We start from the raw sequence: 27,851 nt of genomic DNA on the forward strand, positions 1-27,851 counted from the left end.
AGACACTGGTCTTGTCGTCTAACTTTAATTTGTAAAGACTGCGTCAATTGCAATTTGTATACTTATTGCATTCTTAAAATGTTTCATCATTAAGAAATAAAGAAAATTTTATTATTAATTTATTCTTTATTATTAAGAATAAATTAGTCTAACCTATCTTAGTTATAATGCAAGTATATATTAGCTATATACAAGACATATATCACTAATATATATATATATATATATATATATATAATAAAAAATATATAGAGACTTGTATATAAGTAATATATATATATATATATTAGTTATATACAAGACCAGTGCTTGTCTGGTAAGTCAAGCACTGATCTTGTATGGGCTCTGTGGGGACTACTTATCTGAAGGCCTAACCAGTGTCCTGGATGCTAACGATTAATATTTGTGATGCTGGACATAATAAGGCTTACTCTTTTTCAAATAAATAATAGCCATTTCTTGCTCAAAATTTCTCATTCCTTGTGTTTGGTACTGAACTGTGACAGATATTCTTCATTTATAGGGTAAAAGGGGTAGGACAGGATATCCAGGTTCACCCGGAGAAAAAGGACAAAAAGGAAATCCAGGGCTTACAGGTGTTGATGGAAGACCTGGAGCAAAGGTGAGATTTTTTTCGATTTTAAATAAAAGTAAAATGCAATAGAAATTGTTCCTTCGAATTCATAAATATTAAGAACTTCTTTCGTGTCGTTACATAGGTAATTAATTATGTGCATTAATATAAAGAGTATTAATAACTTTATTTCAGTGGCACAGAGTTAACCATAAACATATCAAAAAGCTCAATGCTAAAATTAGCATAACCAAGCAAAAAATTTAAACATTGTCGTTGTTTGCATTTGAAGCTCATACCATCTTGCTGCTATTAGCGAACGCAGCAACAACTTATAATTTTTGGTCGAGAAAAGATAGGTGGGTCTCGGCACAAGGTTTTCTGCATCTCCGGTTGGGACACAGTGGAAGATAAATAATTAACAAAATTCCCATAAATGAAAACTTCGATTTCTTTTAAGAAATCCAACCTGAAGAGAGAATTAGTGTGAGCAATAATTTTGACCTGCTGTTATGATTCTTATCACACTCTAGACTAAGCACTAGTATTTCTATATGGGGTACAACAAAGCTTTACTGTGTTTACTGACCTTAAATTTAACTGAACATCAAAGAAATTGCAGCCAGCGACAGTTTTTTAATTTCCATACTTATTTGTGGTATTTTCTACATTGAACCTTTTCATTTGTTTATTAGTAAACTGGGGATGGGATTAATCTTCAAGTAATACTCATTTTGTGAAGTTATATTCATTACCAAAGAGTAATACTCATGAGATATGAAAATACATTTTATCCATAATTTGCTGTCGTATCATAAACCAGTCATTTCTGATGGTTTAACAGTTACACGGCAGATGAATTTTTTTATTTTTTTCTTGAATGGGCTAAAAGTTTCGACAAAGTCGCTGAACTCCTTTAGCCCCTGTTCGAAATAATTTTAAAGCACGAACGTAGCAATTTCGTTCACTTAAACATCTCAGATTGTATTATGCGCTAGACTTTTTATAACATAAATTAAAGAACTTATAAACTACTATATATATGCATTTTTAATTAAAATTTGCATCTTTTTGTTCATCTGAAACTCTATCTTAAAACATATATCTATGAATATTTGGAAGTAAAAGTAAGTTAACTGATAAGTACATTCTTGCTCAAAAAATAAGTAAGAAAGGCAAAATACAGAATTAAAGAAAACCTGTTTCGTAGATATGCGTGAAACTGATCCAACGGGTTAGTGTGGCATTACTAGACCACACAGCAAACAATAAAGCAAAGACATATAAACAGACATGTATTACGACCATTACATGGCGTAAGACCAAATTTTTCGGAAGAATGTTCAACGGAAACATGCGCTAATAATAGGTATGTTACCCTGTAGCTGAAATGCATGCTCAACAACGGCAACGTAAGCTGACAGTTGTGTCTTTGATCGTTTCTCGTGGCAGTAGCGCCCATTCCTGTAGTAATACATGTCGATGCTCATGGGGGATGCCTGGCGGCAGACTATCCGTCGTCGCATGTCCCATGCATGCTATATGAGATTCAGGTTCGGTGATCTAGCAGGCCACGGCTGATGTGGTATGGCCACACTGTAATTCCGAGGGGGCATTATCGTCCATAAATATCATATCGGCGTCCATTGCAGCGATAAAAGGACACACAAGCGGGTGTAGAATTTCGCCGCGATGTCAGACGTCTGTGACGGAACCTTCAGGTATCACTTAGAACTCAGTGCGGCCGCTCTTTGCTATCCCAGCCCATACAGATAAAAAAGACCTTCTCTGTAAAAGAATCTTTCGACAATGTTTGGCGCCCAATAGCGTGTACATGGCTATCGCGATATCTCTGCCCTTCGGGAATCGTTCTGGATGTTAAATCGAAAGTCATTCGTAAAACATACGTGGCCCCGCTGTTCCGGTGTTTAACTGCGATATTCAGGGTCCCAATTCAGTTGCACTCTGACATGCGATGGGGCAAAGGGATATAAACCACGGGTTGTCGGACGTACATCCCACCTTCATGCAGACGATGCGACCCGGTTTAAAGGGATATGAGCCATCCTGCAGCAGCAGAGAGATGCGACACCAGTTATCATTATGTTAGTGATCTACGGCGTATTACACATAGCAACAGAAAGCGATCGTCTGCCGTTGTGGTGATTCTCCGGCGTTCAGACCCACGTCTTCTACAGGGGTTTTGATCCATTTGGTAACTATTCCATAGCCTACTGATGACACCACGATGTATATTCAGCTCTCTCGCAACATCGGATTGTCTTGCATCAGCTTGCAACATCTCGATAACCCTCCAACGCATTTCATGGTGTAAATGGTATCTTAGGCTAACGCTTTCCGCTTTGGCTATCTCGAATTACACAGAACTGTCGCTGCTTGAAAACTGACGCATAGATCCGGCATGCCACTTTTCAAGGCGTTGTGGTGTGAAAGTAGGATTGCATTTTATTCTAATTTTGTTAGCCAATTCGCTTTCTTACAATCGTACTTTTTCATTTAGCGTTTGTTGCATATACTTTTAGCCCAATGGTAGTTTTGGGGGATATATTTCTAAAATTCAATTTTAAAAGCTATTAAGGGCATTTGCGGCGCTAAGCGCATTTAAATTCATTCATTTGAAAGCATGAGCTTTATTTCAAACTTGATTTCTTTTGTCTTATGCGCTAATAGAATAGAAGGTATTGCTATGCCATCCAAAACTGCAATTTAAAATAAAAAAGGTATAACATGTCGTCTTTTGATACTTGCAGCAGATCTTGAGAAAATTACTAACATGTACATTTGATTTTCACAATTTTTACTTCATTAATTTTGTTTTTTCCCGCTTGACTAAAAAGATTACATAAATAAAATTCAATTTTCTATGAATAGATAATAAATTTAATATATTTAAAAAAAATTTTATTTATTTGATCATTTTAGAAGACTATAGCAACATTTTTATTCAATGTTTTTCTAATGCTGTATATCATTTTAAAAATAAATAATATGTAATGATATTTGAAATATTTTTCCGTATAACTGAAATCTTCTTATCCTTATTCAGGCTTTGTTATTATGTAAAATGTATACTGAAATTTTATATAATTATTTTTATTTGAAATCAGGTTTTGTTTTTACTTACATTCTATTATTTATTTTAGGGCCTACCTGGAGATCCAGGAAGAATAGGGCAACCTGGTCCTCAAGGTCCAGAGGTATTTATCTGAAAATTCTATTTATTATTGAAAGAGTCATAACCAAGTGGTGGGCCGAGGGCCACATGAAATAATTTTTTTCGGTCCGCGATGTATTATTAATGTTTATTATAGCGACCATTTTAATCCGTGTATATTTTGATACATTTTTAACAGATTATAGTGCGCAAATACAAATTGCAAGGTCTTTCGTATATGCTATCTGCTTCGCAGCGCAAAATCATTTGAAACCACATAAGAGATCCTTAGTGACAAAACAACTTACTCAATAATTGGTTCTGTTTTGAAATTTGAGCATGCAATATTTCTTTATATTAGATTTAATATATGTAACGCTGTTTTATTAAAATTTTATATCAGGCATTTGGATTTTAATAATTTGCTTTAAGTAAAGAACTTTTAAATTTTTTTGAGAATTTTATCCAGAAAAGGTTACGTTAAGCAATTTGAATTATTAGATTATTTTTGGAACAGAGAGAGGAAATGCTGTAATTAAAATGAAGAACTAATGTGCTATTGCTAATGTATAATTTTGCTTTACGTATTTTTTATCTTGCATATACACATATGTGTTTGTATATACACGGTGGTTTCCAAATGTTAAGTACGTGACGGTAATATCAAAAAAAAATTTTACAGTTTTGAATATCACCAAACTGCACATGAAGGTAGCAAATATGTTTATGCATGAAAGAAAACGAGATTTTAAACTCGGCAAAATAGTGGCTTTAGATTGACTGGGAAATTGAATAAACACTATCAGTTAGATGATGATTAGACATAAGTTACCCTTCTTCAGAATGAAATGTTTTGATTCTGAAGAGGGCCTTATGGCTCTTAATATGAGTTTTTGCCCCTGAGGACGTTCAAAGATGGACTTCGTTCGAATGTTATCTAAAGCTGACGTGAATGCCTACAAAAGTCCTCTGCAGTTTTCAAGGACCCCTCATATACAAGTGATTTTGGCACCATAGATGGGTTTCAATTCTGACGATTTGCATAAAAAGAACATGGTTGAGAATTGGTCACGAGTGTTCTTTCATTTGGTAATTGGAAGTAATGCCACTGGATTTGAGTCACAGATCTTCTGAACGAAGCTATGTATCGAAATCATTTTAACGACGTTGTATTTCGTCTAACCTGCCGAATATACATGTAACGGTGTCGCACGTTTCCGGGGACATCCTGTATGATAACTGAAGCTGAATTTGTTTCAATGACGTTTCAGAATTTGAATGCAGAACTCACTGTATTCTATGTTTTGTACAAATTTTAATTTTGCTTTCTGAAGAAGGGGCGAAGGCGATGCTAAAAGAGATGTTTATACTTTTCTATGTTTAATTTTTTTCATTAACAGTTTCGCATGATTATTAAAATTTATTAATTTTTTTAAACAGTGTAATGTATTTCGAAAACAATGTGAAACTGAAGGCAATTTCCGGCTTAAGAATTAATGATTAAATGCTACCTTATGGCATCTTTAAGCTTGTGACAGTAAATATTGAATGATTGAAAAAACTGTACCTGTTAATTTATGTAAAATTGTTTAAGTAAAATTAGAGAATGTAGGAAGTAGCTTATCTTTTAATTTAGATTTATTTGAATACCAAATTATTAAAAGAATTTGAGCAATTTTTCTCGCATTTATTCTATTGTTGATTGTTTTGTCTTCTTCTCTCGCATTTTCTTTCTCAGGATTACTACATAATATTAGAACTAGAATCTCCTCTGTTAATTATAAAGACAGAAGTATATCAATGAAAGATTTATGTGAAGTGATCGTGTGTTTATTGTGGCACTATATATTTATTGATTAATGTGGAACTCCTTTTCGTAGAAAATAAAAAAGTTCATAAACATATAGAATAACAACAAAAATAATCAAAAATAACTTTTATTTAAATATCTGTTTATAAGTCAATTATAAAATTAATTTCTCAGATGTGTTATTGTCTTATGTTATGTAATCGCTTCTGAAAAAATAATTTGGACTGGAGTGCCATTTTATAACTACTTAGTTTTACGTACTTTATTCTTGTATTTATAGATTATAAGCATCAATATTGTAATAGATTATAATAAATACAGTTTTATATTTTCATAATATTTTTATATTTTAAACTGCTGCGAATCATGAAATTGCTCTTCCGAAATTTAGTTTTTTATTTTAGAAAGCTATTTTGTGATATTTTCATTTCAATATAAGTCTTCATTTAAAACTTCATGTTTAAAAAATACGTAAAATAATCCATCAGTAGATAACGGAGAATATAGACTCATAATTTTTAAAGTTATTGGAATATTTTAAAAAGCCTGCAATTTAAGAAATAGTATGTTTCTAAATGATAATAGAAATAAAAGAAAATGTTTTTAATAAAACCACAATTATAATGGAGAATCACGCTAGACAACATTAGACATCATGCTAAACATTACTAATAAGAGGCCAGATTTCTTGCCAAATAAAATAAAAGTAAAGTACTCGTATGTCGTTTTCGCAGGCATACGATTGTGATAAAATAGTGCAAAATGGCACTGCTTATGCTTATATTTATTTTTTTGATAATAAAATAAAAAACCACTGCTTATGTTTTTTATTGACGTGTCTTTTACATTTATACGTCGCTTCTTCTGCACCTCAGTTAATTTTTATTCGTGTTCACAATAAAATATTTCATTTATATGACGCATAACTTCGGTTATACGTCGACGTTTGTTTTCGTTATTTAAATTGTTTCTCTGGAAGTCTTTTCCATCACTGTTTAAGCAGCGACAATGAAGCTGAGAGTAAAGAATTAATCCTACCTTTTTTTCAGAATGCTGTGCGTTGACGCACTCAGAAATATCGTATGATGGAGTTGACTCACTCAGAAATTTGTATACATCCGATATAATAAGCGACAGTATATTGCGACAATATTTCAAAAAGATAATTCGATCGTAGTCCTTTACTTAAGGCTCAAGATCAAACCGCACCTCAGTCGACACCTGAAGATTATTTTAAAAAAATTAAAATTTGTATTTATATTAAAATTTTTTTAAAAAATATTATTTTCTCAAAATGAGCATTTGAAATAAAGATATAATATTTGAGATTTTGATGTTAAATGTTAAGTAGTTTGTATTTTTACTATTTAAAACAAATCCACTGCTTTAACATTTTAAAATTAGCTTTCATTAGTTAGTTTAGTTTTATCAGATAGTATTTAAAAAAATTAATATTTAAAGTGATAAAATTTAATTTGAATCTTTTATTTTAGCAGTAGTACAGTAATAGCATAGAAATGTTGCAACTAAAATATACGCATTTAAGTTAAAACTAAAATTTTAAATTTTTATTTTAGCAGTAGTATAGTAGTAGCATAGAAATGTTACAACTAAAAATACAACACATTACGCTTAAACTAAAACTTTGATTATACTTCTTCCTCATTTAGAGGTCTTTTTAACTGTCTTTTGAAAGCTTATAAATGATACTTTACTCTAAACATAGCAAACTCTTCAGAGCAGAACGTTCTTTTTTCAAATAAGAGGTAAACTTAGCCTAAATGATGCTTCTCCAGATACATAGTAGTAGCAAAAAAATATGCAAAATCATAGCTTCAATCGGTCGTAATTGAACAGTTTTTGAAATTTAGCTCTTTAATTACACATACAGTATTTCTTTTAAACTTAATGGTAACCAGATAGTATACTTCTGGAAATATCTTCGCATAAAATAAAGCAAGTTTGGCATGAAACAAACTCTATTAAAAGCAGTTCAAAATGTATGATAAAAGGATGCATTATTCCGAATTTAATAGAAAATTTCATCAAGTTGGCTTCAGATTTCAAAATAATTTTGCATCATAAATGTAGCAAAAGATTCATCTCAGTGTGGATGATTATTGAGTTACGATTACACAACGGACTGCTGTTATTGTTATCTTGTCCAAAAGTTAGTGCAGAAAGGTCAGCTAGGGCCAAAAGTATCTAAAACAGCCCTAGCGACGTTGACGATCCTCGAAGAATATAGGAGCTCTCACTGTGGTGGACAAAGTCAATTCTGAAAAACCTGACCAATATGGCAGGACAGTCAAAGATGTGTACCAGGACAGTGAGGGCAGCAATTATATCTTCGCTGACCATCAGGGGATATTTTCATTCCTTTAAAGTGTTTTATTCTCACTTTGGCAAAAATTAGATGAAATAATTCAGTTGCAGTTTAGCTCGGGAATTGATCTTTTTCTTAACTTCTTGGGAGATGAGTCTTCAGCTAGTTATGGCATTTGGATCGGCAAGGGTTAAGCTGTTGGAAAGTTGAGTACCATTTCAGGCTTCTTTGGCGAGGTAGTTGGCTTGCTGATTGCCATAAATATCTATGTGCGCTGGAATCCACTGTAGTGCTTTTGATAATTATCATTTTACTTATTATTTATTAATTATCGTTATTAAATACTTTCATGAATTATTTAATATTGCTGATAAATTATTATTGTATATTATTTAATAATTTATTACATAATGTTTCATTTTATAAGTTATCATTTGTTTATTAATTAATTATTGTGTGATTAATAATTACTAATTGTCATTTTAATTATGAATTATTTCTTAGCATAACTAAATTACTGTGTCTAATTGCTAATTACTAATCATAATAATAACAGAAATGTTATATGCTTACATTAAACATATAAATTCTTTCGTTTAGGGGCCTCGAGGACCTATCGTTGAATTCGGAAAACCAATACCAGGACCTAGAGGACTTCAAGGAGAACCCGGTGATACAGGTCTTCCAGGGACTCCAGGTATTATTCCTTATGTTTCCAGTAACGTACAACTCTCTAAATAAGGTATATCAATCGTATAACAATGTTTTCAAAACTATATCACATCGCAGCACATTTTCTATTTGAGGTGCTCTTTTAGATTCTCCTTGTTATAAAAATATTTTATTTTCGTTGCACAGCTATGCAGTTTCATGTCACTGTCACCCTTTTTCAGAATCATTGTCCAATCCTTTGTACTGCTGTACTTGTGTGTGTACACAGTATGCCTTTATTACTACTGTCTTTTATTACTGTCTTTATCACAGTACTGTCTTTCCACAGAAAACATTATTATTAACACATTAAACATTATTAGCATTTATTACACATTAAACATATTATTGCACAACAAATATGCACTTTATGTGTGCATTAGACATGTTATTTACATTAGATACATTACAATATAGTAGATTTCTGAAGTAATATGCAGTTAGTCTTTCGTTCAAATGTGCATAAAAAAGTATGGAGATTTACATAATTATACTGAAACTGACTATTAATAAAAATGTATCAATTTAACATGCAAAAACAAACAAACAAAAAAACATGAAAAAACAAAAAAAATCATTTATCAGTTCAGTTATTTTATTTTATTTATTTATTTATTTATTTATTTATTGTATTTTTTTTTTTTTTTTTTTTTTTTTTTTTTTTTTTTTTTTTGTGTGTGTGTGTGTGTGTGTTTGTGAAAAATAAAGCTAAGTACCGAATGTTTTTGCACTAGTTTGAAATTTTGATTTTTCAGCTAGATATTCCTAGCTGAAAAATCAAAATTTCATTAAATTGCATTGGGTAAAGCATTAAATTGTTTCATTAAGCATTCTGTCCTTTTCTCGTTCACTTGCAACTTTTCATAAAGCTTACACAACATTTTTTCAAAACTCGCGAGAAATAAAAAACGAATTATTATGAAATTATGATCAGTATTCCAAAATTAATTGGATGAAATGATAACTGAGAAAAAGGTGAAAACTAGATTAACTGATTGAGTATTTATATTTCAAAGCGTGATATTTAAAAATCAATCATTCATTTTAATTTATATCCTTTAATCTACTCCCCTTGTGTCCCTTATCGTGTTTGTTGAGATCTGTATTCAAGAGGCGTCGATTCCAGGAGAAGCATCACGAAACGCGTCTCTAATTAGTATCTGTTTGAGTGTATTCGACTCGGCAGACGATCATCACGTTAGAATATTCTTCCATGTATGCTGAGGAAGGCTGCCTTTCCGTGATCGGGAGATAGGTAGGGCACACCTGGTGGCTACTAATGATAAGCAAGTATATATCCCTCGTTCTCCACTGTCTAGATACAACGCCTCCCGTAATGCCCTTAAAGATGTCCCATCGGGAGGTAATTGAGAAATTGCAATTACATTTACATTGCTGAACAAGGACTGCAGAGATCTTAATAGTATGAAGAGCATATATAGCTAATATAGAATAATCCGTGATCAGGTTTAGGCCAGCAAGGGTTCGAGCCATTCGAGTCCCTAAAATAGGCTTCATTGTCGAATTCGTTCCTCTCATTATACGGAGCCGAACTAAAAGGGTGTGATCCCCTTATTTTCTTAATTGATAGAAGTGGATACGTCAAATTGAATTCAATTTACATTACTTAGTTCTCTTTGGAGAAAGGACAACTTTTAAGAAATGAAGACAGTTCAGTAAGATGGTGAATTCAATTTTCAGAAAAAGAGGAAGATTCTTTGATAAATTACTCATTCATATGAATAAGTAGTATAAACAGTAATTTATTTTTAATGTTTGATGGTCAGAGAAACATGTTCACAATTGCAGACGAGTGAAAGACAGGCACGTTAGAAATTTGTCAATATAAACGGTGGCAGCATTGTAAAACACAGATTCTGTAAGTCGATAACTGTTTACCTAAATGCTATGAATTTATTTTCTGTAAGTAAGAGTACTGATATATACTTTCCACTGATATGTAAGACTTCATTAAAGTTCTCAAACAATAATTATTCATTCGAAGAATGGATTGGGCTCTGTGACATTCCTTACTATTAATAAATTAAATTCAATTAATAAAAAAGTATTCATTACATGTATTTGAGCATTTCGTTTTATTCATTTTATTTTCTTAGAATCAAAGTTTTTTTTCTTGGTTGATTGGATTGAAATTAAAGGATATATATCGTAGAATAAAAGAAAGCAGGATATTTTTAAACCTGTCATTCAAATTTTGGAACAATTGATGTCCGCTGAAAGCAGCACGGACGAAAAAATCACGAAGAAAACAACGCAAGGAGAAAACATCGTCGTAGAAATAAATAATCATAGAAGGAATAAATCTCAGAAAACTTTGCGTTTCTAAAATATCGCAGTGCAAAATATCGTCGTAGGAAAAAAGTGGAGACAAAATTAACACTTTGAAAACATCGTCGTACAACACATCATGTATAAACGTATAGCAGCTACAAAACACTGAATAGCAAATACATTGCAGGAATCGAAAACTGTCTAAGACAATCACTTACGATTTCAGGTAATTTTGGTCTTCTGTGGATACGGTCATTTTAGGGTGGTGATGTAAAAGATGTTAATTAATTTTTTTCAGAAATACTGGTTACTTTCAGAGATGATTATCTTGGGAAGGTTGTCGCTATCGAAAGGGTTTGCTGCATTTTAATTAGAAAGAAAGTTCTAAAATATGCTTTTTTTCTCTGTGGAGTTTGGACATTATTTAATATGAAAATCGAAATCACTCAACATAATCGTTTGATCCTGTTTATTTCCATTGCAAAAAAGAGAGAATTATATGAGTAATTTTGATCTGTACATTAAAATAATATTGTTACGGATTTTGTACTTAATTAGCTATGTTTAGTAGAATTATGATTAAAACTGTTTTATATTCCCGTGCAATGCACCACGAGACTTATTTGAAGAGAATGCTACGCCCGAAAAATTAAAATACAGGAACACACGCATTGAACATTTTAATAATAGATATCTCGTAATTTTACTCTTCCGCTGTCAAGAAAAGTGGAGAAAATACAAGAAGATCCTCTTGCGTGGTTTAAAAAGCTTATAAAAGCTGGTGGAAAACACCTCAATTCAGTTGTTGTTTGGATAACTGTTGCTGTTTACTGTAGCGAATTCGTGGTGAAATCGGATTAACTTCCTCTGTTTTAAGTTCTGTTCAAAGTTTTATTCAATTTATTACGAACCCGTACGCAAGCAATAATATCTAAAAGTATAAATGAAAGAAATCTTTATATTTTCTCTCGAATTTAAATGCAGCGAACCCTATCGTAGTGAAAACCGTTTAAAATAACCAGTAATTCTAAAAAAGAAATTAACGTCTTTATTAAATATCACTTTCTTTCTTCACTTTCTTCTTTCTTTTCTTTCTGTTTCTGCCTTCCTAAAGATCAAAATCATCCGAGGCCACAAAAGGCAAGATCACAGAAAATCAGCGACAGAAGACCAAAATCATCCGAAGCCGTGAATGGTCGTCGAAAAGAGGATTTGCTGCTAGCACAAAAATTATATTTCTTAGAACTGTAAACATGACGCAAAAAAAATGCATATTTTTGCAATGTTTTCACTTCACTTTTTATGTAGCTGCTTTGTTTTCTACGACGATACTTTGGCGGCGATAATTTCAAATTGCGAAATTCTATCACTTATCTGTTTTCTACAACGATATTTTGCATTGCGATATTTTAAAAACCGTTAAGTTTTCTCCTTGCCTTCTCTTACATCCCTGTTTTTTTCATTTTGCGTTCTTTTCTCGTAGATGTTTTCACCGGTAACCGAGCAACTAGATATATCATTTTTGTTTGGGTCTCATCCCAAATAACACACACCATAATAAATTCGCTGGTTCGGTTCTTTATTAATTCTCATAATTAATTACTATCGCTCATTATTAACTCATAGCTGTGACCAGCCCTACCGTCGATGGCAATTCTCAAACTCGTCTGATCATTACAGATGCGCATGCGCGGATTACATTACAGGTGCGCAGGCGCGAACAATTTTCATTTATAACTAATATTGATACAGATAAGCTGAAAGTTATTTGCATAAATACTAGCCATCCGTCAAAATACTGCAAAGCCGCCAAAAATACTCTCGGACAGTTTTCCATCTCAATGATATTGCAAAGTTGTTTTCGCTTATTTATATGCCAAATAGAGCGTGATCTGCTAGTAGGGTAAAGCTCATCTACACACCAATACAGCATATCTTATTGAACAAGATTAGTCTATTCTCTCACTGACATCACTGCTTGCTCAAACTGGAAATTCCAAATCTTGTATCCAGTGTGAAAATACTTGATTTGTTATCCCACAGCATAATTTCTAGTATTTGAAGTGTACGTACTTGCATGACAAACTAAACTTCTTACATTACTTCATGTTGAGGTGCATTTAGCACAGTTTCATATGATACTCCATGCTTAGAAAGGTGGCTTTCGTATTCATTTACACGTAAAAATTTCTGCCAGCTTTAATTGCGTTCGATTTCAGATTGGAAGTTTTATATTGAAAGAAAAGGAATCAAGGTACAAAATGAGAGAGTCGTTTTTTGAATTATAAACAAGAAAGTACCATTTATTCATGACATTTTGAGAAACTTGGAAATTTTAGGGCTAAACTAGCAATGCTCGGCGGGTTAATAGTGAAATAACTATGTTACTATCCCGTGCATGCATTTTTGCTCAACGAGGCTTTTCAAGAGCTCGAACGTGCCAAACGTTTTCTGTTTCATCTGCATTTTTTTAAAGTCTAAGAGGCAAGTGAATTTTGAGAGCCCTTTCTTTTAAACACTGCAAAGCATTTAAGGGAAAAAAAGAATTTTTTAAAAGTGTTTCGCTATTTTTATGGACATTTTGGCAACAAAAAGTCTTTAGGATTCGCGAAAACGGCAGTATTTCATGTCAAAACTCTTTTAACATAAAAAAAAAAAAAAAAATATTAATCTCTTTCAAATCTGTTAAAATCCGTTCTGTTACAAACAGTACTGTTCCCCAGATTAAAAAAGAAATAAATTTCGAATTACAGCTAAGAGTGAAATTAACATATTTTATTCAATATAATATCATGTTTATTTGAAATATTGATAAATTGTTAACATACACCAGCGTTTCTCAGTCTGTGGCTTAGAAAGTCCTCCACGAAGGCATCTAACCTAACCTTCTCAGTCTGTGGTCCTCAAGTCAGGCCTTATGATCCCTATAGATTTAAAAAGGGAGAGAGAAAGAAAAACTAAATCAAATTGACTGCGTATACCATACTATAGCTGAAAATCCTTAGCCTGTATTCGAGAGGTCCGAGATTCGAGTCCCGGTAAGGGCAATGCTCATGTTTCATGTCCCTACTTCGAAATAACCTAATATTCCTAATTAGGCCTATCCTAATAACTCGAAATAACTAATCTCTACAAATAAACTACCCAAACTAATAAAATACACAAACTAAATAATACCCAAACTTAAATAGCGTGAATTTTAACAACAAATGTACATTGTCTTCTATTGTCTTAACTACTTACTACCAGTATAAAATAAAATAAAATTAATTGTATTTAAAAAAAATATATATCCATATGCTAAAATTTGCTTTCGAAGGTTATAAAATTACACAAAGTATTCTAACTTATAAAAATAGTCTCTACTTGAAAAAAGTTTGAGAAACGCTGATATGCACTACATTTATTTGAAATATGTATGAATTATTAATATGTGTTATTACTCCGTGTCAGCTTATTTGAAATATTTATGAATTATTCGGGAATATCTGTAGAAATGAATTATTCATAAACTTCAGTGCCGTTAGAATATTTTTGAACTTATTTTGGATAGGAAATGCTGGATATGCTTAACCCTGATGGAATTTCATTTCATTTGCATCTTTATTATTAATCAGTTAACTTTTATAGGGGGAACAGATTTGAACGATATCATTTAAAATTCTCATATGATGAATTTTTATACTATATTTGTTTCCTTATTTTCAAAATTATGTTTACATGCATGAAATCGCGGATTTCACAAAAACTGAGAATTATAATTTCATGAATTTGTGTGGAATGATACATTACATCATAGCACATAAATACAAAAGAGAAAAGGAAGACCATGGTATATGATATAAAACTATAGCTAAAAACAATAAAAACGGTAATAAAATGTTAAAAATTTTAGAAAAAAGTAAGGCTCATATATTAAATATGGAATGTTATCTCCCCTGAGTTGTAAACATATATCATAACGTGTTTCCATGCTGACAAGTATGTTGTTAACCACAGTTTGGGGAATTAAGTTCGCCTAGTCATTTGCCTGTCGGGTTAAGATCAGAAGATTCTGCTGGCCATTGTATTCGCCCAATGTCTTCACTTTCAAGAAATTCGTCAACGTGGTTTTCTGGATGTAGACGAGCATTATCGTCCATAAATACAATATTAGGTCCATACCCACAGTTTTATACAAAATTCTAAGACCTCATCCCGATATCTCTGACCTGTTACAGATCAGCTGTTGAAAACGTGTAGGGGCGTACGACCGTCCATTTTTATTCCATACCATTATACCTACATTACAGAAACGGTCAACATTCCATAATATTCGAAAAACGACTTCTTGTGCCTGGCTCCCTCTAGATGAACACACATATAATCAGATCTTAACTTAAATCTCCACTTATCAGTAAATATAACATGAGACCATTTGTGTTCTCTTAAGTTCTGATGGCCTTTATTGGTGGAAAGCAATCCCTCTTTTGTTGTGAAGACAGTGAGACATATACCCTTGGCTTTCTGGCATAAAGGGCTTTTTATTAAGTGTTACATAGATTGCTGTATACAACACTGCCGGTAGTGGCTCCAAGCTCTGAACTTAACTGCTGACCAGCAGACTTCCTGCTGCGGCGGGCAGTTATTGCCAGATGTCGATCTTAAGAAGCAGTTGTTATTCGTTTATGGCTTCTCTAGGTCTATTTATAGCAGTTCTAGGGTTCTGAATTTGTTTCAGTAGCGTAAAGACGGTCTGTCTTGAAATATTCACACATATTACTGATTTCAAGATTGTCTACCTTGCTTCTAAACGGCCGACGATATGCCATTTCACAGATTCTTCCAAATGCTACTGCTGATCCATACCAAGCCGTTTTGAGTCCTTATACTATACTGAATATACTATACTTTATATATATTCCCATGTGTTGCACATTAAAGGTTTTGCGTCTCCAAGTCCTTCACGATACGTTTCCTTCGCTTTTTAAAAAACAGAGAGCTCTTAAGAAATTTATATAAACTTAAAAAGCGAAATAAGCTGAAACTAAAAGCGTTTACTATTAATTTATATTATGAAAGATTTTGAGTGATCTCATGTTAGAGATGTCCAAAATGTAACGTATAAAATTAACAACAAACAACAAGCAAACCTAACAACAAACAAAATCTAAAATAATAGTAACGCATAATAAAAGTAGTAGTTATATAATAAATATATATGAAATGAGAATAACATTTCTACTTTCATTAAGTTTCACCTTGCAGAATCAGAAAGGCAAGGATGAGGAAGTCTGATGGAATGGTAGATAGCGGAATCTGCATTATATATATCTGCATTATAGTAAAAAGATGAGGAGGACATTTTATCTGAATCTTATTAAGAGAAGTACAGGTAGACGCTAGGCCAGCACCTCTGTTGTAGTACCACAGGTGATGAGATATTGCTGAACATAGATAATGTTAGGCTTCCGTTCCAGTTTTGAGGGATAATATTCCGGGGGCGGTCTGAGGGCCTCCCACCTCTCTTTCACTATCACCAACCTACCTAGAGGACTTTCACCTCGCCATGCTGCACAGACACCATACGCTTACAAGCATCCATGCCTTCTCCTGAATTCGAACCTGGGCCCTTTTGTACGGCAATCAGCATTACTAACCACTATCCTGTCTGAGTGGCATCCTTTTAGGACAGGCAGGTCATTAATGTCTGCAAATTCCCTATGTCTACTTGCTTCAATATTGAAAAATCTAAATTTATCATTAATTACGTCTGATAGCCTTGAAATAAATATTAGTAACCTTGGTTAAATATTTACTGACTGTCCATTTTCTTCCATACAGTTCTTTGCAGGTATTCAAAATGTTCTGCAACCCTGTGCTAAATCTATTACTCAAAGTTATATTCTTCTGTAGTTATTACGTAGATAACTCTAGTCGCTGTGTTCATAAAAGAGAAATTCTATTTAGATTTCTTGTGTTAAATGAATATGTAAAACGTTTTTCGTGAAACCGAAGTGGCATAAAGTGATCGTGAGTTTCCTGAAAACGAAGAAGTATGAAAGTGAACTTTCGTAAAACCGTGAATACTTATATTTTTTCCAACATTTCGGGTGGGTGTCACTGAGTCGGAAACCTTCACTACGGCACTTTCCAGTAGACTGTCGGTATGACTGGTTGGCTGTATTTAAGAATGTACGTTTGATTTTGGCATGAAAATTACGACTGAAATACTTTGTTTCAACATGCCGGTTTATATGTATATTCGATTGCTCATTCGTGTCGCTCGATACGCCCTCACAGATAAATCCATCTACTTGTGATCTTCATATGATGTTTAAATCTAGTCGATAGAGGTACACAGAGTTCAGCCGGATCGTTTCCGAACACAATTAAGAATTTCTTATCTAAAAAATCGCTTTCAATTTTTTAAGGTAATATAGCTACTTCTCCAAATGCATTGTCTGGTGACTTGTCTACTCCCTTTTTAAATGGTATCTAACCAGGTGCGACAGTAATTTATGCTTCTAATTTAAATTGCATATTTCAGAGTTATTTTAATAAAAATATGAATATTGATTCTGTTTTACAGGTAGACCTGGTCTTCCTGGCCCAGTAGGTTACGGTGGTTTACCTGGAGCACCAGGGGAACCCGGACCACGAGGAGAATTGGGACCATCGGGTATGAGTTTCAAAGGAGAGCCTGGAGAAGATGGTAAGTTGGAATAAAAGTTTGACGCTCTGTTTTCATCTAATTATAGCCTGTCATTTGTCTTCTGCCATTGATACCATGGAGTGGTTTTAATTACAACATTTATACGTTATGGACACTCCCGGAACGAAGCTGGGATCTGCGAACGAAGTAAGAAATGCCAAGTGGTATGCAATACCCTGTTACTTAAGTGATCTGGAAACGTACGCAATTGCCCCCCCAAACCATGATGCCGCGTTATTGCGCGGTGGAGCACTTCACAATTGCTGCCGGATTGGACCCGTCTCCACATCGACGCCACACTCGTACGCGACGACTATAAAGTGGAGAAACAGAAGCGTGCTCAACTGAGAACACGACCCTGTTCCATTCCAAATCGCTCGAGCCGGGGAACTAACATTGGAGAAGCAGAAGCGGAACTTATCTGGAACTCATGTGGACGACGGAATTGCACGTGTGCAATTATGTCGTCCACATCGCTGGAGCCGGGCACCGTTGCAGACGTTGGCATCTATGTTTTGGGGACAATGGTAGTCTTCTTAACGGGCGCCACCAATCGACATCAAATGGTTCTAAGCGATATGGTAACATCCATGGTGTCTTGAATAGGGTGCAGAATGGAGATAGAAGTGGATTGCGAGTGCGCTACCGTTTGTCGGTGGATGCATCGCTCCACGCGTGCTGACGTCACTCTGGCTGCACCGACACCCCTCGAACTTGCCACCATTTCTTTGTTCCAACCATTGTTGCCACAGCCGGTGCACTGTGGACGCGTCCAGGTGTGTGCCACCGCAGATTTGCCGTATGGACCAACCTGCCCTTCTCATTCGGATCACCATGCCCCTCGTAAAATCGTCTGCCTGCTGGAACTGCCTCCGTTGCTGATGGCTTGGCATTCTCTGTTATTACATGCATCCTCTGAGAGAATAACTAATTTTCTATGATGATTTCTCTAACAGAAATAAAGGCACGAAAATTGAACATTCTGCAGATTTCTTCCCTGATATCTTCTTTAATGTGTGCTGGAGAGCTGCACTTCATTTTCATACTCGGTGACGTGCATCTACCCTGAAATTTTCATTAGTTTTGGGCCACTCCTTCTTGGTGTTGAATATGCAATATCGGGTAGTGTATATTAATTTAGTATTTTTAATTAAGTTTATTTCATTAAAAATTAAAAGTATTTTTTCTGTTATTATTGTTACCTAAGAATAAATCAAGTAGCTATGTTTTTATGAGTAATATTATTATAAAATAATGATTTTCCTTTCATTTTCCCAAAAAGTATATGTAACTTCAATATATGATCAATGTTTGTTAACATTTACTTTCCTGGAAAAGTAGAGCTTCCACCAAAAAACATTTTAAGGGTTCCACAAAATGAAATGTTAGTTTTAGATATTCTTAAACCGACAAAGTTTGAAGATGACGGGAAAAAAATTTCCAAAATATGTAATTCGGATTACATTAGATATTTCAGTTAAAAGTTTCAAAATCATATGGCAGCCTTAACAAATAAGAAGAGAAATAGGATTTTTAAAGCGCCTACGTTTCAGAATTCTTACAATGACTTTGTGTGTGAAAGCACATGTGTCCGTACATCTCGTGTTCTAGTTCTCCAATGAGCATCAAGCCCTGCTTCGGGTTATCTGGTATATTATCTGGCCAGTGAGCACAAAGCGAGATCGCGATTGTTATTTCGTTCATCTCGCCTTTCAGCGCTGTGGGTTTCATTTGATTTCGAGAAACTTTTCTTTTTGTCATTGCGATTTTTCGATTTCGCACGGTAGCAGGACCAATCTCCTTATATATATGCGTACGCAAAACACAAGGACTGCGTGAGTTTTATTAGGTAAACAAAACATTACTTTTTCTGTGTAAACAAAGGACACAAAAGTTATTAATTCGGAAAGCCTGTTCTCTGCTTTTTTACTGGAGCACAACCTCCCACAAGCATCGGATCACGCTGCAGCTTCATTTAGAAAAAATGTTTCCCGATAGCGAAATCGCTAAGAAATATTCAAGTGCAAGGATTGTTCTAAAGAAATGGCTGTGGAAAAACAGATATTCAGTTCTTGATTGCAATGAGTATGTAATTACATACTGTATATATTTCCAGTCAATGATAAAATGATTTTACATGCAAAGTTGTGTATTTTTCCGCTGTAGCAAATGCATTTTTGTTCTGATAATAAGTTTAAGATATTTTGAATAGATTTTTAGTTTTACTTCATTTAGTTTTGAAAAATGATGATATTGATATTGCAACTGAAAAATCGTAGTAGCAATTTTGCAATTTACAATTAGAAAACTTAAGTTATAAAACCAGCAATGATTGACACTCAGTGGAGTTTAATTGGAAAACTAAAAGGTGCTAATGGAATTTTAGAATAAATTAGCCATGCTGACAATTCCCCATAGTGTTGCAGACTGCAAGAGGGTTTTCAGTGTTATTGCTAAAACAAGGACTAACTTTAGATACGATATTAATAACTACACATTAGAAAAACTTTTATTAACAAAAGCAGGCCCATGTGGCAATTACTGTGACCAAAATCAAGCTTTTCTTCTCGACATCAATGGTTAATAGGCCCTAAACGCTTTGGAATCATGCCTTAGTTGCAGATGAACATTTTAAACATTTTCGGTTCCGATGGGCGTATAATTGTATGGAGAAAATAAAAATGAGGAGCTTAATCCCAAGACCTTGGTTGGAACAGAAAAGCATGACGGTGGAGGTGTTCTTGTGTGAGGGTACATGACAGCAGCAGGATTAAATAATTTAGTATTTATTGATGGTACAATGAACCATGCTCTTTATTTAAATATTTTAAAAGATAATTTAGAATTATCGGTCGAAAATGTGGATAGTGGTGTTTCCACTATCCAAATTTTACTTTATTTTATTTTTTATCAGGATGTGATATCGAGAGGCCCCAACTTGTCAGCAAACTCTGGTAGTGACTGCTACTAAGTGTGATAAACCCTACATTTGCCGCTGCCAGAATTTGGCAAACTTGGAAGCAGGTCCTAGAAACGACCTGTTGAAAAGTTTCCACATTCTTTCCTAAGATTCAAGAGCTCCGTTTACATAAAACAAACTTTTGCCTAACAAAATTTTACAATATTTTTTGTAGACGATTACAATACAATATCTTCTTACAGGATCCTCTCTGCTGTCGTTCCTCGTCATTCAATCTTCTTCATTACTCTTCCTTCCAGCATCTGGAAGGAATACGTATCAGTATATTCCAAAAACATTATGATTTACACTTTCTTAATACTCGGTAGTATTTTAGTTTACGATCATTTTCTTTTCCTTATTTAACAGCTTAATTCTCTGCCGACTCTTTTGCTTAAATTCACATTCATTCCAATATTCAAACATGAATTTAACTTTACCCTGGTTCTCCACCATGTGTGGTGTCAAGCGGGAATCTTCATGTTTTTGTATTTCACCACTTCTCCTAACCACAATGATTTGTTAGACTTCAATCGACCAATTATGACACACCCTATTCCAACATACTGAAACTTGATGAGCTATGCTTAACATTCTTAAATTCAAGTGTGGGTGAAGAACCCTAAAAACCACATTCATTCTAATTTCCCTCTCATTCATCTTTTCACATGCAGGCTTTCGCTCTAAAGCATGATTTTATCTACTGTTTAACATTTAGTTTTTAACGCGTTTCTTTTGAGCGTTTACTTATAACATCTACAATTTTACGCTTCTAGACTAAATTCTACTTTTGCATAACTTTCAAGTATTTACATATATTTACAAAATTCTAATACATATGAGTTTTACAATTTACAATAAGATGAATAAGAGAAAATAAAGTTTTACTTCACGCTTTCTTCGCCAAGCTAGCGGCACTGAAACTAAATTTTCCATTAATACAACAATACGAAGCTATTTTACATTCGGCCAAATTTTGGCTTTAACATAACAGAACCAGACTTTCGACCAACATGAACTGCTTGTTCTTAGATATTACACTTAAAGAAAATAATGCTTTTGCTTTAGCTAAATACAGTAAAACAAAACTAAGTCTCAACCGAGACAAATTGACTTCCGTCAACACATAGAACTTCGTATTTACACATAATAGTTCAGAAGAAAAGGAAAACTTATAGAAGATTTTAACTTATCTTTGACTTTTCGATGCTTGGAACTCCGACATCCTCTTCTGGCAGAATTGATCCCAAGTTACAGAATTTATGGAAGTCAACCTCCATTTTCCTGCATGGTCACTTTCCTCTTTCGCCCTCTGTACGCCGGCCTTTTGGGGTGGTAGTCTTCGGGTTCCTGTCTTTTTCGCTTGGCCCCTGGACGACTCCCTGGACGACTGTTCTTGGCGGCGACCGGTCTGGATTCTTGCTTGAATTTTTTCTCCTGGTCTAAATCTTTTCGTTGCTCTTGATGTCTCTTTCTTCTCATGAACGGCGGCCTTGTTTGCTTTTGACTAGCTGGCCCTGGAATTGGTTTCCTTGACGCAGATTTTCTGCTGTGGGATTTTGTACCTGAACTTTTCCTGTTGCTGTCTACCAAAGATTCTTTACGAGGCGGCGTTGATTTCCTGCACTCCTTGACTGCTGGAGTCTGACCATTCTCTTTCCTTCTTTTCGGGACCCTAGAATGACTTGTAGAAGAACTAGTTTCCTTTTCTGTTCTCTGCTTCTTGGGTGGTGGAGCGGGCGGCGTTAATTTTGGAATTTCCACTTCTTTTGCACTTGAGTCCTGCAAGAAAATTTTAAGGATTTCGAAACCATTTTGATTATAATATTTTTTCACCTGGTCGGGACTTCCTTTACAGGTTTCCCTTCTCTCGTTCTTAAGGTACAATACGACTCCCTTGATTTCCTGTATTACACAGGAGCCTTCAAACTTCGGAGCCAATTTTGCAGTGAAATTGTCTGGGCACTTGATAAAGAAAATTTCCGCTTTAACACTTTATCCCCTACTTTAAAATCTGCTTCACGGCGTTTTCTATCATAGTAAAGTTTCTGTCTATTTCTTGCTGTATCCGAACTTTAAACCGCCTGATCAATAACTTTCTGTATATCTTTTTGTTTGAATTCTTGTTCCCTTTGTTGCACAAAGAATAATTTATCTAGTAAATTAATCTACGTCCTAAAAATAATTCTGCTGCAGTTTTTCCAGTAGTATCATGACTTGCTGTTCTTAAAGCATAAGTTAACTCATTTATGTAGCCATTCCAGCGCTTGTGATGTGTGCTAACATAGCTTCGAATTATTTTTACAATATTTTTATTAACTCTTTCTGCGATGTTTGCCTGTGGTCTATACGGAACCATTTTGATATGGTTTATGCCAAGTCCGGAGCAAATGTTTTCAAAAATTTGGCTAACGAATTGTTTACCGTTATCGCAAATGACTTTTATCGGTGCACCGTATTTTAAAATGTACCTGTGTAAGAATGCATCTGCAACTGTTTTGGCTGAAGCACGTTTAAGTGCAACAATTTCTGTCCACTTTGAAAAATGATCTACAATTACTAAAAGAAAACGATTTTTATTTAACTCACTCTGGGGAAAAGGACCAAGGAGATCTATGCCTAAAATTTCATTCGGAAATGTAGCGCGAATGCTATTTGAGTACCTGGCCGGGCTGTAATTAATATCATTTATTAATTTACATTGATTGCAGGACGTGACATACGCAGTTACTATTTTGTATAATTGCGGGAAATATACCGCCTCACATACCCTTCTTATAGTCTTTCTGACCTCTAAGTGACCCGATGTTGACGCGTCGTGTAATTCTTTCAAAATGCTGAATCGAAGCAAGGCTGGGATGACTGGCCGATGCTCGAAGTTTTCGTTTGTTGATTTCTTATAAAACAATAAATTATCTATTATTTCAGAGTGTTGTGCTCTACTTCTTATTGCGGCGACATCTGTATGTTCAACGACTTTGGGGTCTTTTAAATAAGCATAAATACTTCCAAATTCAGGATCATCTTTCAATTCAGCAATAATTGTTTCTCTAGAATCAAAAATTTTAGAAGTCAACACAGCGCATTTGAGTTCATTCCCCTCATCGTCCAGTTTTATTCTGGATAGTGCGTCAGCGACATTATTTTCCTTTCCTGGTTTATACTTAATTATTAGATTATATTCTGACATACGTAGTTTTAAAGCCCATCTTATTAACCTGGGCGTTAGGTTTTTCCCCGAGTAAAGTCTACCAACAGCCGCATGATCCGAAAAGACTGTTACTGGCGCTTTGCCGAAATAAACTCGAAATTTCTGTACAGCCATTAATACGGCTAATGTTTCTCTCTCCGTAGCTGTATAATTCCTTTGAGTAGAATTTGAGGTCTTACTAAAGAATGCTAAAGGATGCTCTTCCTGCATGAGAACCGCACCTACGGCATAGTCCGACGCGTCGGCTGCAATTTCCAAGTTTTCGTCCCCTTCCCAGAATTTAAAACAGGGGCATTGATGAGCGCTTCTTTTAACTTTTCAAAACCTGTATTTGCTTCTGCTGTCCTCGTAAACTTACTTTATTTTCTTTTAATCACTAACAACGGTTCAACAGTATTAGCGAAATCTTTTATGAACGACCGATAATAAGAACATAACCCAAAAAAAGAAGAAAGTTTCTTGGCGGTATTGGGAGGTGGGAAATTCTTGATGGCTTTTATTTTTGAATCCTGAGTTTCTATACCCTTTTGCGAAATTTTATAACCCAGGTATTTAAGTTCTTTTGTCGCGAACTTGCATTTCGATCCTTTAATTGTAAGACCGGCCTCTTTTAATAATTTAAAAACCTCTTATACGTCCTTAATATGTTGCTCCAACGTACTACTCGTTATAATTATATCATCTAGATAAATTAAAGTCGATTTTCCTAGGAGAGGCTTTAGAACAATGTCCATAGCTCTATGGAATGTTGACGGGGCCCGACACAGCCCAAAGTTCATGCGTAAAAATGCATAAGTGCCCGATTTTGTGATAAACGCGGTTTTATGTATATCTTCTGGTTTCACAGCTATTTGATAGTAGCCAGATGTTAAGTCCAACGTAGTCATATATCTCGTAGACTTAATCTTTCTAATAATTTCCTCAATCACCGGCAAAGGGTAAACCGGGAATTTAGTAATACTATTGAGTTTTCTGTAATCGATAGCAAACCTCCAAGCCCTTTTATCTGAAGGAGGGAAATCATTCTTTTTCCTACATAGTACGACTAGACTCTCGTACTCACTATTTATGGGCGTTATTATCTGGTTCTGCAGCATTTGTTTAATGTGTTCTTCAATAATGTGTTCTTTCTGTTTATCATACCTGTAGGGTTTAGCCCTACAGGGTTTATCGGCAGTTCGTTGTATATCATGTGTTACAATTTGACAGTTACGAGGCCGTTCTGAAAACAAGTTTGAAAAAGTACTCACCACTTGCTGGATGGCTTGGCTTCCCTCGACCCTCAAATGGCTTAACTCCACCTGAGGTTCTTTCACCGGCTCCACCACTCGCCGAACCATTTGCAGCACGATCGAATTATCCGGAAAATTGAGCTTGGCTTTCGCGGCCTTTAAGAACTCCATGCTTAAAATGACTGGATTCTGTACATTTTTCACCACAAAAAATTAATACTTTAAGGCTCTTTTATCTGTACTCTTAATGATAATTTCCCGACAGTTTTTTCTTGGGCGGCTATAATTTCTGTGTTTTAATTTTTTAAATAACCGTAACCTATTAAAATTCTTATTAAAAAATTTATCACTCATAAAGTTGATTTCTGCCCCTGTGTCAATGAGCGCTTCCACCGGTACATCGCCGACCAGGACTTGAATGACTGGTAACTGTGAATTCTTTACCACGACCGTGTTTAGGTACCTTCTTGAGGGATTTTGCGAAACTTCAGCGGTCTGGACTCTCGCTTTTACAAGACCCTCTAATCATTTAAAGATTTCTTTTCAACTTCAGTCTTTTGGATATGCGGACAGTTTTTTTCGAATTTTTTCTTCGCGCCTTGACCTTCGAGCTTCGATGCGTTGGCTTGATAGCTCTTTCCCCTATAAGAGCGATTTGTTTTACCGGCCGGTTGATTTGAGAATTGTCGTCGGGAACCTTGAGAATACGATGCCCCTCTAGATTTTTTCGCTATTCGTCGGTTTTGGAACATGACCGCCAACTCGAAGAGTTCCTGCAAGGTGCTTGGATTTCGGATTTCCAAGTAATTTTGGACAGCACGGAGAAATCTTGGTAAAATTAATTCAATTACCTCAGTGTCGGGTTCCTTTCCATACAGCATGTTTGTTAGCTTAACTTTTCGCAGAATAAAATCCGTCAAATCTTCAATATTACGTTGATAAAAACTATAAAGTTCGGCTTCTAGCTTTGCTCGGTCTTTTCATTCTTTAATAACGATGCTTTAAATTTTTCAAACGTATATGCTTGGCCTCCGAATTCTCCTAATAAAATTTCCCGATACTCTTCCACCATACTGATGCCTGTCCTCTTAGCGCAGACGTGGCAATGGCAACTTTTTGCCTCTCGGGCGCAGGATATAACTGAAAATGATTTTCGAGGCCTTCTAAGAATATCGCCACCGAATGTTTTCCGTCAAAATTGACGGTTGGCTTGATAGATGCTCTCATAGTTTGGACCAAGTATCCAAACCCTTCTAACTGGTTGGCCATTTCTTGCTGTTGGAGTTGTACAGGAGCTTCCATCCAATTATCGGCCATCTGAGTTCGTAAGATGTTCGGGCGCCAAATGTGATATCGAGAGGCCCCAGCAAACTGTGGTAGTGACTGCTACTAAGTGTGAATTTACACAGAAACGTAAGAAGGGTTTAAAGCCCTTTTTATTCAACTTTTAAAATAACAGATGCGTCCACTTGACGCTCACAAACTACGCCGATCCGGCGGTTTAACTGAAACAGAACGTAGAACGGAAAAATAATGACTGGATGAATAAATAGCGAGATCACTATCCACGAGGCTCTGAGATCTTAAACTAACCTAACCGCTTCTAAATTACCGCTGAGATTCAGCGAGCTTACTGATTAAGCAGTTGAGAGATCTAGCAAAATATGCCGAGATAGGCACACAGGCCGACACGCGCGGTTCTAAATTTCTACCGAGCAACATTCACGTTCGCGATTCAAGTAGCACACCTACAATCTCGTTTCCCTTCTATTTAAGGGCCCACCAGCGGCCGAGCGGTAAAGACGCTGAACACTGGTAGGTCCGAGGTTCGAATCCCGCGAACGGGCTGGCTGCATGGTCGTTTTCGTGGTTTTCCCCATGTGTAACGTGTATACGAGCCAGTTTTCCTTAGAAAGTCCTCCACGAAGGCATCCATCCATTTAGGCAGATAGCCCTCGTGTGCTTTGCCATAATTGAGTAATCCAATCCAATACCTTCTATTTAAACTCAACTTACTTCCGCTAAATTTGAATATACTGCACGCTCGACTACAACTTACATACTCTAGCATTGGCAATTCTAAGGGAAAGTAAAGGCTAGACAGGAAAGATAACTTAAAATAAATGTTAGTTAAAATAAATATAAACCCTACAAGGAAAACTAACCTAAGCACATGGCCCGCAACGTTCGCCTTTTGGGTGTCTATAATTGTCCACACGTTCCTGAAACACCACCTCATTCACCAGATTATAACCCGATAGAACACATTTGGAGAGAATTAGAGGTTAGAGTACGAAGACACAACATTAAAACAGAAACCGAACTAAAATCAATAATGATGGAAGACTAGAGGAACGCATTGATGCAGATATTTGTTAAAAAAATGGTTAACTCTATGTCCAGACGTTTGAAAGCTGTCATGAATACTGCAGGATATACTACAAAATACCAGCTGACAGAACTACTAAAATATTTACTAATATATGCAGATTTCTTTAAAGGGTACAACCTTTGTGAGGTAACTTTTCTGTTATTTTTTTATTACTAACTTTCCAAACAAAAGTTTTAATATGTTCTTAAAATAATTAATATAGCTGAACGATGAGAAATTGATAAATATTATTAAAAAATTTAAATTCTAAAATATTAATTTTTATTAATGACTAAAACAATATTTAACTGAAACTTGTAAGTGTACGAACACCTTTGAGAGCCCTTGTACATCATAAATTGGCAAAAATATATTGAAAGATTGTAAACAGGAATTTGCGGAACAAGAGATCTAGATTTCTATTTATTTTCATTATACATTGCTCGACATTGAAAATGCAACACCAAGAGGGAGTAGTCAGAAAGTGATGAAATTT

General features: G+C 34.9%; 1 protein-coding gene across 2 annotated transcripts in view; it reads left to right on the plus strand.

Moving 5' to 3' along the window:
* Window positions 1-27,851, plus strand: part of LOC118181964 (uncharacterized) — a 270,816-nt gene that overhangs the window by 126,671 nt on the left and 116,294 nt on the right. For both annotated transcript variants that reach the window (XM_085823611.1, XM_085823604.1), the window contains exons 13-16: window positions 524-622; window positions 3,739-3,792; window positions 8,486-8,582; window positions 17,460-17,582. In XM_085823611.1, coding sequence (XP_085679737.1) covers window positions 524-622; window positions 3,739-3,792; window positions 8,486-8,582; window positions 17,460-17,582 — 373 coding nt within the window. The remainder of the gene's footprint in view (window positions 1-523; window positions 623-3,738; window positions 3,793-8,485; window positions 8,583-17,459; window positions 17,583-27,851) is intronic.

This window comes from Stegodyphus dumicola, chromosome 1, assembly GCF_044657685.1.
Source record: "Stegodyphus dumicola isolate Sdum_Otavi_A_Nest chromosome 1, ASM4465768v1".
Classification (NCBI taxonomy): domain Eukaryota; kingdom Metazoa; phylum Arthropoda; class Arachnida; order Araneae; family Eresidae; genus Stegodyphus; species Stegodyphus dumicola.